Source organism: Palaemon carinicauda, chromosome 2, assembly GCF_036898095.1.
Source record: "Palaemon carinicauda isolate YSFRI2023 chromosome 2, ASM3689809v2, whole genome shotgun sequence".
NCBI classification, from domain to species: Eukaryota; Metazoa; Arthropoda; class Malacostraca; order Decapoda; family Palaemonidae; genus Palaemon; species Palaemon carinicauda.
This window is the reverse complement of record NC_090726.1, coordinates 134,115,722-134,128,510: the sequence shown is the minus strand read 5'-3', so window position 1 is coordinate 134,128,510 and position 12,789 is coordinate 134,115,722. Positions and strand designations below refer to the sequence as shown.

Genomic DNA, 12,789 nt, shown 5'->3' with positions numbered 1-12,789 from the left:
AGTTACTTCATAAGCTAGTTTATAGTTATACATGTATAGAATAAATTACTGCAGCATCATAATTAACCCAAAAGGGCAATCACAACTTTGAGAGCAGAAATCCTTCAAACCAAACAATTTGAAAATGTTCAAAGGTGCTCTCAGAAATAAACACCACTTTATAAAGAATATATACAAATTCAGAAAATCACAAAACAATAGCAGAGATATAAAAGAAACAGAAATAACATTTATTAAGTCCACTATAACTAATGAGACTGGTTTTGGTTTCCCAATTAAAACTGATAAATCAAATACTGATTTGTATGATGTCCAAACACTTTTCCTTTTACCCAGTAATGAAATACACTACATAGCATCAAAGTGGAATTTATGAGCCTCTTGTTGTTTTTCTCTCTTATCTTGTTGTTTCTCCCGATGATGAAGTATACCAATAATAATTGCAACAAACAGACATGTACCAATAAGAGAGCCTGCTGTCATAAGCATTGCTTTGCTTGGAGTTATGAACAATTTACTAACCCATCGATCAGGGTTTACCATTGGGTATGGAATAACAATCAGCTGAGAGTTGGGAATGATCTGAGTGAAACTACTAGTCAAAGTTACAGAGTTATTTCCACGAGGTATTCCAACTTTCATAACTTCAACAAAATTCCAGTTACGACCAAGGCCGAACACAGTGTAGGGCAGTTGTAAGGAGTGATGAGCAGACTGATGAAGCTGCGTTGCTTTAGAGCACTGGTTACTCCCATCTGCAGTTGTAATAGAATATGTAATAGAGGGACCAGGCTGATTTGTCCCATAGGCAATGTTATTCAAGGCACAGTCCTCTCCATAGCAGCGGCCAGTGGTGATAAGAACCTGCACAAGAAACCAACAAAATTATTAAAAAATAAAATACTAATAGATTGAATATATGTAATACTAAATAATTATGAAGCTCTATATCCCAAGTACATACAGTACCTGATAATTATGAACCTCCATATTCTTCTGAGTACTTTATATGAAATGGCTTAACAATTTTGACAAAGACCTAGGCAAAAAAAAAAAAAAAAAAAAATGGCAATGAGGTATTACACAAAAGGGTTTTGTCTAAGTACTGCAAGGCAAACATCACGAAGCCAATTACTGTGGTGAAATAGGATAAAATCAAGTTATTTCCAGCTGGCATGAAAAACAAGCTTACCCTAGGCTAAATAGGTTTTGTTAAGTGCCAAGAGTAGAAACCTAGGGAAGTTATGTAACAAAGAACTTACTTCAGCAAATGCTATGCTAATCACAGATTCAATGATTTACAAATGATATGTATAACAAATGATTAGCCTACCAAAATTCACATCAATCATTTATAGACTAGGCTACATTAAATAGCCAACATAAATTGGAAACAATCTCAAACATACACTACGCGTCACTGTCTTCTATCAATTCTCTCATTATCATGGCTGTGCAAAATCTAAGATTTGTAGCTGTGCCAAATATGACAAATTCGAAGATAATTTGTATTTTTCCTAACCATACAAACCTTAGCTATTTACATTGGGTTTACCTTTTAGCGTAGCTGAAATGGCGAGCCATTAGAATTTAACGAGGGTGTATTACCCCCGCGCTAGTTAGCAGGGGGGTAGGGGAGTGGTAGCTAGCTACCCCTCCCCCCCCCCAGACACCGGTGAATGCTTCACTTTCACTTAGAGGTAGGACTTGTCTTGGGGGACAGGGCTGACGCGCAAATATATGTAAATAGCTAAGGTTTGTATGGTTAGGAAAAATACAAATTATCTTCGAATTTGTCATTTGTTCCGTAACCGAAATACAAACCACGCTATTTACATTGGGTGACTTACCCCTTAGGAAGGGTGGAAAGTCCCCAGCCATACACTCGAGAAAAGGAGTCCCTGCACCTCACAAGTTCCTTGCTCCGCAAGGAACCGTGTGGCCTACATAAGCTTGTGTGTGAAGGAAGAAGTGTGACCCGTCCTAGGCAGTTGACCTGGAATTCCAGAAGGAACTCTGGGTTAGGACGTTCCCAATACCACCTCGTCAGGGTATGGGGGACGCGACAGTATTGACTCAATACTCGGAACACAAGGAAGCATGGTTTACCTGCAGAGGTTTGAGGTCAGCTATGCAGAGACCAGGATGCTGCTTCCCAGTAGAGGGGATGATCAAGAAAGAAGTAAGGGCCAGACATACTTCTTTCGTTCATGCAGACTAAAACCTGATAACAATGCCTTCAACCTTCTGCTACCTGTCCAAAAAGGAGCCTGAGGTTAGACCAGCTGTTGTGTCGACACCACAGAGAGATAGAAACGTATCGATACTCCTGTGGGTCACGCCCTGCAGGAAGCGGGCTGCGAAGGTCATTAGACGCTTCCAGACTCCAGCTTGTAGCACCTGCGTCACAGAGTAGTATTACTCAAAGGCGAGGGACGTTGCGATGTATCTGACATCGTGCTGTAAGGCGACGTGACGGGGGAGGGTCTGGATTCAGGTCGAGATGAATGTCCTTGAGTCCGAGCTGAAGAGGTATACTGGTGACTCTCCCCCGTGTCCTTCTTGTGCTCCCAACCCGGCTGCACGTGAGGACAAACTGCAGCTGTTCCCAAAGATAACCCCTCGATTCCTTTACTGGCAAGAAGGAGAAGGTTTTGGGTCATCAGATACAGAATGGTGACTCGAAATCTTGAAGGAATTGGACCGAAGGGCCGGGTCCCCAAGATTCTGAGTCTAGCCAACAACTCAGGAGCGAACCTGAATATTGCCTTCCCCCATTCCTTAGAAAGGGCGGAGTCGTACGAGACCAAGAAGATTGCTTACACACTGGCCGCGGCCAGAGTGAGCAGGAGACCCAAGACGGAATACGATCAGAGGCCTGACGTAAAGGGTCTTGAGAAGATCTCTTAAGGGACTAAAAAGTCCGAGCCATGTTCCATGGTGGAGGTCTCACTCCGACTAGGGCAGGGACGTTCGCAGCTTCGCATGAGCGAGGAAAGGTCCAGCGGGAAGGAAAAAGTTATTCCTTTCAGCCTGAAGGTCAGGAAAAGGCTGAGCGACAGGCTACATTGCCGAGAGCGGAAAGGAGTTTCCTCCCGCCGTAAAGCAATAAGTTCGTTATTGCTGGAGAAGAGGCCTCAAGGGAAGAGGTATATCTCCCACGACACCAACCACAGAAGACTCTCCACTTCGCCTGGAAGACCCCTGCGGATGACTATCGCAGATGACGCGACCTCCGCCCCGCGACTGTAGCGGGTTATCTCTTCTTGAGGAGGAGGTGTAGTGTCTCCAGGCATGAAGCCGAAGCGACGCCCCGGCTCGTGAAAGATGTTGCAGTGTGGTTGTTTGAGTAGCCTGTGCCGTGGGAGAAGCTCTCCCGGGAATTCCGTCAGGGAAAGCAGAGGGTCCGGAAACCGTTCTGCGTAAAGTCCCAGTGGAGCTCTTAGGGCCATTGAAAGGTTGACAGACAACCTGGTCTTGTTGAGACCCATTCTCAACAGAAAACAAAGGAGGGAAGACGCAGGCGTCGATGTTGTCCCACCATCACCGGAATGCATCTTGCCAAAGAGTCTCGGGGTCTGAGGCTGGGGGGAAGAACAGCGGAAGCTTGAGGTTCCAAGTTGTTGCAATCAGGTCCCCCAGGCCAGGAATTGCTGGTTACTCAAGGCCAAAGACCCCCAGGTACACTCTTTCTACGAGGCTCTGCTCAGATAGTCGGAGAGAACATTCCTCTGCCCGGAATGAGCGAGCCGATGGTGGTATTGAGAGGATCTCAAATCATCTCAGTATCTCTACTGCAAGATGCGAAGTTATGAAAATGCGTCCCTTGGTGGTTAGAACACGCCAGTACCATGAAGTCGAAGAGCACGGAGCGACTCAGCAGGAGCTGTAGGATCTGTAGAGGGGCCAGACTACGGCCCCTAAGCCTGCCTGAATGATGGAGAGGTATCCTTCAGGTCCTGACCATAGGCCTGGACCGGAACATGCCCCCCCCCCTTTTCTTTGATGAGTCCGAGAACCGCATCAAAAATGTGGGGAAAGGACGAGGATATCCACTCCCATCAAGAGGTTCCATAGGTCAACAACCATTGCAAGTCTAATCGTTCCGCTGGTCCCATAGGGGCCAGAAAGTCCGGTTAATCGTTGCTTTGAAACCACCGGAACTTGGGCCACCCCTGAGGCGACCATTCGGAACTTACGGGTCAATGAGGAAAAGAGACCTAGGAAACGTTCCAAGGTAGGGCTGAAAGCTCTGCCTGACTGAAAACAGGGACTGCGATTCTCCTCAGCCTTGCCACAGTACACTGAAGGGAAGGCTCGGAGGAGGCGTCAACAGAATCTGGCGTCCCCAGGCGGTCACCCATCCAAGTACCGACCAGAACCGACGTTGCTTAACCTCGCTGGACGGACGAGAAGCGGGGTTTCCAACGTGGTATGGCCGTTGACTCAAAATCATGGCTAGATACTCCAGATGTTGAGGCCGAAGAAGAGAAGGCTCCTAGCAAATTACCATGAAACCCCACTCATGGTAAGGATCCGGAAGCTTGTCCCGGCGTTGAAGAAGGTCGAACCCGAGCTTACCGGAGTTGACCAGACCTCCAAAAGGCGAAGGAGGCGGAAGCCTGCTCCTGAGTGGCCATGAGAAAAGCAGGGAGAGTTCTCTGGGGAAAAACCTGCGATGCCACGGCGGGATCGCCACACTGCACCTTAAGCAGGAATACCTGTAGTCTAGGCTGAATTCCAAGAGATTCCTGGAAGATGGATGGAATGGAAACTGAAAATACCAGTCCTTCCGATCCAGGGCCTAAGGAGTCCTGTCGCCTCGTTACCAGTCTGATCGATTCCGCTGTTCCACGCTGGACGAAGTTTGTTCGACAAACTTGATCAGAGCTGAGAGGTCGACTATGGAATTCTCGTCTCAGATACTTTCCTACGAGAAAGGATCGACTGAAGAAGCCGGGGGGTGAAGCCGTCGACGATCCTATGGAGGATCATTCTGCCCAAACGGGCAAACTCTTACCGACCCTATGGCATAGAGGTTCAGAGACACTGAATTCGCTGACAGAGACGGCAGGCGCGATATCCTTGGCTGATCACGGAGATCGTGCAGGAATCGGCATCGGGAAGCTGTTATCCGGATGAGTAACCTTAGGCATCCTCCCAGCGTGAAACCTGCACGGGGAGGGGGTAGCCAATCCTAGAGTTCGTGAACTCTGCCGCTCCCTCTAGGATTATGCCCCCCCGGGAGAGCCTCCTGTGCTACCTGTTCCTGACAGGAGGGGACTGCTATTGGACACCTTGTCTCAGTTGTCGTAGCCGGTCCAAAAACTTAGGCCGACGAGGCTGAAAGAAAGAGGCGCTGGAGCCCTGCAGGGTCTGGAAGAAAACGCCTTGGAGGAGTGGAAACGGAAGTCGCCTTCCTCCGCACAATCGCTGTCTATGTCTCTGTCCTTGGGCACAAACAAGCTCTCCCCAAGGATGGAAGGGTGTCTGAGGTTGTCGACATCCACGGATGAGACACCCGAAAGGAAGCCCTAGGTCATTGCGTCCAGATATCCAACATCGAGCTTGCCCGCAAGTTCGAAACTTGGCGACGAAACGCCAAGGTGCTTGAGCCCGAGAGTAGGAAAGTACCCATGATCTTCCTGTAGCTTTCTTGAACAAAACCTCGGGTCGCAACTGAGGAGGGAAAAGACCTGGTAAGCTCCTTTCACGAGATGGAGCAGAGGAAGGGGTAAACCAGTCACCCCTTGGCCGATGGAGAAATCTCGAACGGAAAACTCCCTGGCAAAACCCTTCCAGGGAATGACGGGGAAGGGCTAACCCAGGTTCTGGAAAGAAGAATGTTGCTCAGACTTCCCTGAAGATTCTTCCTGTTCTTGCATGTGCCATGCTCTGCGTTTACGGGGTGAGGCCGTGTTCTGGAAATACGCTCCAGAAGACTCGCCAGGCTGGCCATGCTGCGAAACCCCAACGGGAATCGCGGTCGCAATCGCCCTGGCGCTCGCGCGAAGGTAAATCAATGGTTTGCCCGTGGCCAAACGTGGAAGCGCCCATGCAGGAACGCAAACGAAAGTGCGTGAAGGAGCGTAGAAGGAGGGCGAGCGTGGTAGGAAGGGCGAGAGCTGGTGATCGGCGAGCGATGGATACTGCAGGAATCAAGCCGACGTTCACGCGACGAAACACCGTAGGCTCGCGCGACGGAGCACCGTCGGCCCCCGCGACGGAGCCCCGCGGCCCGCGCGACGGAGCACCGCCGGCCCGCGCGACGGAGCCCCGCGGCCCGCGCGACGGAGCCCCGCGGCCCGCGCGACGGAGCCCCGCGGCCCGCGCGACGGAGCACCGCCGGCCCGCGCGACGGAGCACCGCCGGCCCGCGCGACGGAGCACCGCCGGCCCGCGCGACGGAGCACCGCCGGCCCGCGCGACGGAGCACCGCCGGCCCGCGCGACGGAGCACCGCCGGCCCGCGCGACGGAGCACCGTCCGTCCGCGCGATGGAAAACCGATGGTTCGCGTGTGGGCGAACATTGGAGAGGATCTGCGCGGTGGCGCACGGGCACGTGGGCGTGCGGTCGCGCGGACACGCAGGCACGTGGGCGCGCTGGTGAGCGCAGGCGGTCGGGAGACCGATGACGCGTAGGCGGGCGATGGCGCGTTGACGAGCAATGGCGCGTTCTGGCGAGCGATAGCCCGTAGGCGAGTGAAGGCACGTTGGCAAGCGATGGCGCGTCGGCAAGCGATGGCGCGTCGGCAAGCTATGGCGCGTCGGCAAGCTATGGCGCGTCGGCAAGCTATGGCGCGTCGGCAAGCTATGGCGCGTCGGCAAGCGCCGGCGCGGTGGCGAGCGGTGGTGCGTTAACAAAACGCTAGCGCGCAGGTGAAGAATCGCGAGGGCGCGTAGGCGATTGCCAACGCGAGAGAGACTAGTGATGGTTAGCGCGCATCGCGCTAACAGAAGGCGCGCAGGTGCATCAGGAAGGTGAGCGCTGAGGCAAGCTGTTAATCAGGCGATCCTTGACGGTCAGAAAAACCGTTGGCGCCCATTGATGCGTGGCAGAAAAGGGCGCGCAGATGTGTGCTGGCGAGAAGAAAGCTGGCGCACAGAAGGACAAAAGTAAAGGTGAGCGCTGGCGAGCAGGAGGAAGATCTACGGCAAGACTCAGCTACCAGAGATCGTGATCCACAGCGGGCGAGCGCTAGATCGCTACTGATGGTGTCCAGGGAAACTGACACGCGTGGCAGATCGATGGCGATCGTTGATGCGTAGGAGATCGCTAACGAGCAGGCGAACGTTGACGCGTCTATGGTCGCTGGCGAGCTGGAGATCGCTGGCGAACAGAAGGCAACGCATGGAAGCCTGTGCGTAGAAGAAGAGTCCTTGTCCAAGATCTGAACCGAAGTTCTAGATCGCGAGGGCGAACGTGGGCGCAGAGGGCGCGTAACAGGAACCAACAGGAACAGCAGAGATGATCATCCAAGAGAGCGCTGGCGAACAGGAGAGCGCTAGTGATCAGGAAAGCGCTGATGAGCAAGAGAGCGCCTGTGCGCTAACACTGAGCAGGAGAGCAGGAGAGCGCCTGTGCGCTAACACTGAGCAGGAGAGAACACAGCAGAAGGGCGCGCAGGGGAACCCTGACACGCAAGGGAAGAACCCCCATGGGAGGCAACCCTTTGCCCCGAAGGGATCGTTGTCCGTCAGGAGACTGAAGTCCGTCGGAAGACCGTTGTCTGTCCGTCGGGAGACCGATCTTCGTCGGAAGACCGTTGTCCGTCGGAAGACCGTTGTCCGTCGGAAGACCGTTGTCCGTCGGGAAGACCGTTGCCCGTCGGAAGACGAGGTCAGACTGCTGTCCATCTGCACCAGGGGCGAAGATCAAGAAGAAGGAGTTGTAGGCTGCATACGGAGATTCAAAAAGGCGCCTCTTAGCACCCTTATAGGGAGAAGGGAGGCCCTTACGACGTAGCGGACGGTGAGCCTTACGGCGAAGGAGGCCAACAGCAACAACAGCAGAAGAGTCCTCCGAAGAGGAGTCTCTATGAGTGTACTGTCTCGCGAACGAAAGAGAAACACTTCGTAGAAGAGACGGGTCAACCAGTGACCTAAAAGGAGCAATCCTCCGAAGAGGGGCTCCTGCAGTTGCCCAGCCCCTTGAGCGTAACTGCAGGTGCGACCGCTCAGCACCAAGAACATAGTCGCACGAAAAAAAGGGCAAGAGAAGAACCCCCCAAAAGGGGGAAAAACTCAAGCCTGGACAGGAAAAACTTCCCTCGGAAGGAAAGTTACCCACCCAAGGAGGCGAGCCTCCTGAGTGTTCTAAAATGAACTGGAGAGCTGTCAATCATCACGGGAGTACTTCCAGAAGAAGAACACGCCCCTGACGAAGATCTATATGGGAGGCAGCAACAGCCGAAACCCCAGGCCTCAACAAGACAGCTCACTCCGTAGTCACATTACAGAAACGAACTAGATCGGTAGCTGTAACAAAATAAAACAAAATCATTAGTTAACATTCATTCCCCCGGGAAGGCTCCGAAGAGGAAACCCGAGGGAAAAGAACACAAGAATTACACAACAGGCACGTGCCCTCACAACCACTTACACTCACGGAAGGAGAGCTGTAACCAACACAGAATTATAACAATTATAATTATGTAACTATGTAATTATGTAATTAAAAAAAAAATGAATGAACACTAAAGAAAGAACGAAAACCCCGAAAGGAATCGTTCTACAAAGCTGAAGAATCAACAAATACAATTAGATTCATAAACTAATTGAGACAAAACGTACGGCGTAGCAACCCCCCCACACGGGAAGGAGGCTACAAAGGCGTAGTAAGTAACGTAGTAAAAGGGTGAACGACCTCAAGAGAGAGAGAGAGAAAGACCGAAGTCAAACTCGATCGCGACCCATGAAATTACACCATAGTGGCCTTACTGCCGAGGGCTCCAAGGAGATATCGTACACTACACACACAAGCACAAACTCTGAAAAGGAAACTTACTGATTTCTATACTCAAATATATACATAAACATGAGAAAATGTTTACATATATATTGAGTAAAAGAAAAGTAAGTGATTAAGTAAAGACAAAACAAACAATGGCTGCCAAGCGAGGACAAAGATAGAGACGTCTGTCCATGTCCGAGCCAAAAGTGAAAGTGAAGCATTCACCGGTGTGTGAGGGGGGGAGGGGTAGCTAGCTACCACTCCCCTACCCCCCCGCTAACTAGCGCGGGGTTAATACACCCTCGTTAAATTCTAATGGCTCGCCATTTCAGCAATGCTAAAAGGTAAACCCAATGTAAATAGTGTGGTTTGTATTTCGGTTACGGAACAACTAAGATTTGATTAATAACGTATACCTATAATACAAACGATTGCCAATCAAACAAAATAAAAGTTGTTCAGAATGGCTGTGAATGCTACATTAACAATATGGCGACAAAGCACAGACACTTTCCCCTTTGTATAAAAAAAAAAAAAAAAAAAAAAAAAAAAAAAAAAAAAAAAAAAAAAAAAAATGTAAATTAAGATTTTTATACTCTACTGATTATATTCTGCTATTTTTAATAAGTGTATATTACATTTATTCTAAATTGCTCTTTAATTGATATCACAAAGCCTTTCATAAGGTTTATAACCAGAGGGCCTACTTTATCTTTTATAGGTTAGCCTATAAACATGGCAATTTTACTAGTAAAATCTATTATTTATATATGGGTACAATACAGTAGAATACTGTACTTCTATTTTTAATAAGTCATTATAGTTTTTAAGTCATTATAGTTTTTCCTAACTATACAAACCTGAGTTCTTTCATAGGAGTATGACTTCAGGGAAACTGGAATAGCCATTTAAATTTTCAACTAGGTAGTTATAGTTGTTGGTGGATGGAAGGTAGGGGCCTACCTTACCTGGTAGAGCAACCTTCACTTTTACCTTAACCTAGGACCTTCATAGTGGTTGAGGCAGTTAGGTTGAACAGTTACGTAAAATACAAATTACATTTAAAATTCCTATGTGAATACAAACCATCGTCCTTTAATAAGAGAAATCCCAAGGAGGGAGAAAGTCCCCCCCCCCCCCCAAAAAGAAAAAAACTACTGTAGCTAGTTTACTAACCCAGGAAATATCAATCGACTTTGGTCTGAAGGAGCAAAAGTGACAACTCCTATTAACCTCTTAAGCCCTGAGCATGAAAATGTCACAGGCGATAGGCTAGGTCGCTAAAATGAGACTGAGGTGATAGGCTAGGTCCCTATAAGTAGACTGAGGTGATAGGCTAGGTCCCTACAAGTAGACTGAGGTGATAGGCTAGATCCCTACAAGGAGACTGAGGTGATAGGCTAGGTCCTTACGGGGAGACTTAGTTGATAGGCAAAATCCTTACAAGGAGACTGAGGTGATAGGCTAGGTCCTTACAAGTAGACTGAGGTGATAGGCTAGTCCCTTACAAGGAAACTGAGGTAGGTAGTAGGCTAGGTCCCTACAAGGAAACTGAGGTGATGGGATAGGTCCTTATAAGAAGACTGAGGTAATAGGCTAGGTCCCTAAAATGAGACCGAGGTGATAGGCTAGGTCCCTACAAGGATACTAAGGTGAAAGGGTAGGTCCTTACAGGGAGACTTAGTTGATACGCAAAGTTCTTACAAGGAGACTGAGGTGATAGGCTAGGTCCCTACAAGGATACTGAGGTAATAGGCTAGGCCCTTACAAGCAAACTGGGGTAACAGATTAGGTCCCTACAAGGAGACTGAGGTGACAGGATAGGTCCTTATAAGGAGACTGAGGTAATAGGCTTGGTCCCTATAAGGAGACTGAGGTTATAAGCTGGGTCCTTACAAGACTGATGTGATAGGCTAGGTCCTTACTAGGAGACAGGTGATAGGCTAGGTCCTTACAAAGAGACTGAGGTGATAAGCTAAGTCCCTACAAGGAGACTGAGGTGATAGGCTAGGCCCTTACAAGGAGACTGAGGTGATAGGCTAGGTCCCTAGAAGTAGTCTGAGGTGATAGGCTAGGTCCCTACAAAGAGACTGAGGTGATAGGCTAGGTCCTTACAAGGAGACAGGTTATAGGCTAGGTCCCTACCAGGAGACTGAAGTGATAGGCTAGGATCTTACAAGGAGACTAAGGTGATAGGCTAGGCCCTTACAAGGAGATGGGTGATAGGCTCGGTCCTTACAAAGAGACTGAGGTGATAGGCTAGGCCCTTACAAGGAGATGGTTGATAGGCTAGATCCTTATAAAGAGACTGAGGTGATAGGCTAGGTCCCTACAAGGAGACTGAGGTGGTAGGCTAGGTCCTTACAAGGAGACTGAGGAGATAGGCTAGGTCCCTACAAGGAGACTGAGGTGGTAGGCTAGGTCTTTACAAGGAGACTGAGGTGATAGGCTGTCCTTACAAGGAGACTGAGGTGGTAGGCTAGGTCCCTACAAGGAGACTGAGGAGATAGGCTAGGTCATTACAAGAAGACCGAGTTGATAGGTTGAGTCCTTACAAGGAGACAGGTTATAGGCTAGGTCCCTACCAGGAGACTGAAGTGATAGGCTAGGTCCTTACAAGGAGACTGGGGTGGTAGGCTAGGTCCTTACAAGGAGACTGAGGTGATAGGCAAGATCCCTACAATGAGACTGAGGTGATAGGCTGTCCTTACAAGGAGACTGAGGTGGTAGGCTAGGTCCCTACAAGAAGACTGAGGAGATAGGCTAGGTTCTTACAAGGAGACTGAGGAGATAGGCTAGGTCCTTACAAGGAGACTGAGGTGATAGGCTAGGTCTTTACATGGAGTGAGGTGATGGGCTATTTCCCTACAAAGAGACTGAGGAGATAGGCTAGGTCCTTACTAGGAGACTGAGGTGATAGGCTAGGTCCCTACAAAGAGACTGAGGTGATAGGCTAGGCCCTTACAAGGAGACGGGTGATAGGCTAGGTCTTTACAAGGAGACTGAGGTGATAGGCTAGGCCCTTACAAGGAGATGGGTGAAAGGCTAGGTCCTTATAAGGAGACTGAGGTGATAGGCTGATCCCTACAAGGAGACCGAGGTGATAGGCTAGGTCCTTACAAGGAGACTGAGGTATTAGGTTAGGATCTTAAAAGGACTGAGGTGATATGCTAGGTCCTTACAAGGACTGAGGTGATATGCTAGGTCCTTACAAGGAGACTGAGGTGATAGCTAGGTCCCTACAAGGAGACTGAGGTGATAGCTAGGTCCCTACAAGGAGACTGAGGTGATAGGCTAGGTCCTTACAAGGAGACGGAGGTGATAGGCTAGGTCCCTACAAAGAGACTAAGGTGATAGGCTAGGTCCTTACAAGGAGACTGAGGTGATAGGCTAGGTCCTTACAAGGAGACTGAGGTTATAGGCTAGGTCCCTACAAAGAGACTAAGGTGATAGGCTAGGCCCTTACAAGGAGACGGGTGATAGGCTAGGTCCTTACAAGAAGACTGAGGTGATAGGCTAGGCCCTTACAAGGAGACTGAGGTGATAGGCTAGGCCCTTACAAGGAGACGGGTGATAGGCTAGGTCCTTATAAGGAGACTGAGGTGATAGGCTGATCCCTACAAGGAGACTGAGGTGATAGGCTAGGTCCTTACAAAGAGACTGAGGTATTAGGTTAGGATCTTAAAAGGACTGAGGTGATATGCTAAGTCCTTACAAGGACTGAGGTGATATGCTAGGTCCTTACAAGGAGACCGAGGTGATAGTCTAGGTCCCTACAAGGAGACTGAGGTGATAGGCTAGGTCCTTACAAGGAGACTGAGGTGATAGACTAGGTCC

At 49.5% G+C, this 12,789-nt stretch overlaps 1 protein-coding gene and 1 pseudogene across 1 annotated transcript; both read right to left on the bottom strand.

Moving 5' to 3' along the window:
- Window positions 1-348: 348 nt before the first annotated feature.
- Window positions 349-990, bottom strand: LOC137620224 (T-cell immunomodulatory protein). The gene is made up of 2 exons (XM_068350463.1): window positions 970-990; window positions 349-864 (listed from the first exon to the last, which is right to left on the bottom strand). Exons 1-2 carry the CDS (start codon window positions 988-990, stop codon window positions 349-351), a joined length of 537 nt encoding a protein of 178 aa, XP_068206564.1.
- Window positions 991-4,327: 3,337 nt separating this feature from the next.
- On the bottom strand, window positions 4,328-4,446 carry LOC137630169 (5S ribosomal RNA; annotated as a pseudogene).
- Window positions 4,447-12,789: the final 8,343 nt, after the last annotated feature.

Coding starts and splice junctions, on each gene's coding strand:
- LOC137620224 (XM_068350463.1), bottom strand. CDS start 990: ATGGAGGTTCATAATTATCAG. Junction 865..969: donor TGGAGGTTCATAATTATCAG/GTACTGTATGTA, acceptor TTTCTTGTGCAG/GTTCTTATCACCACTGGCCG.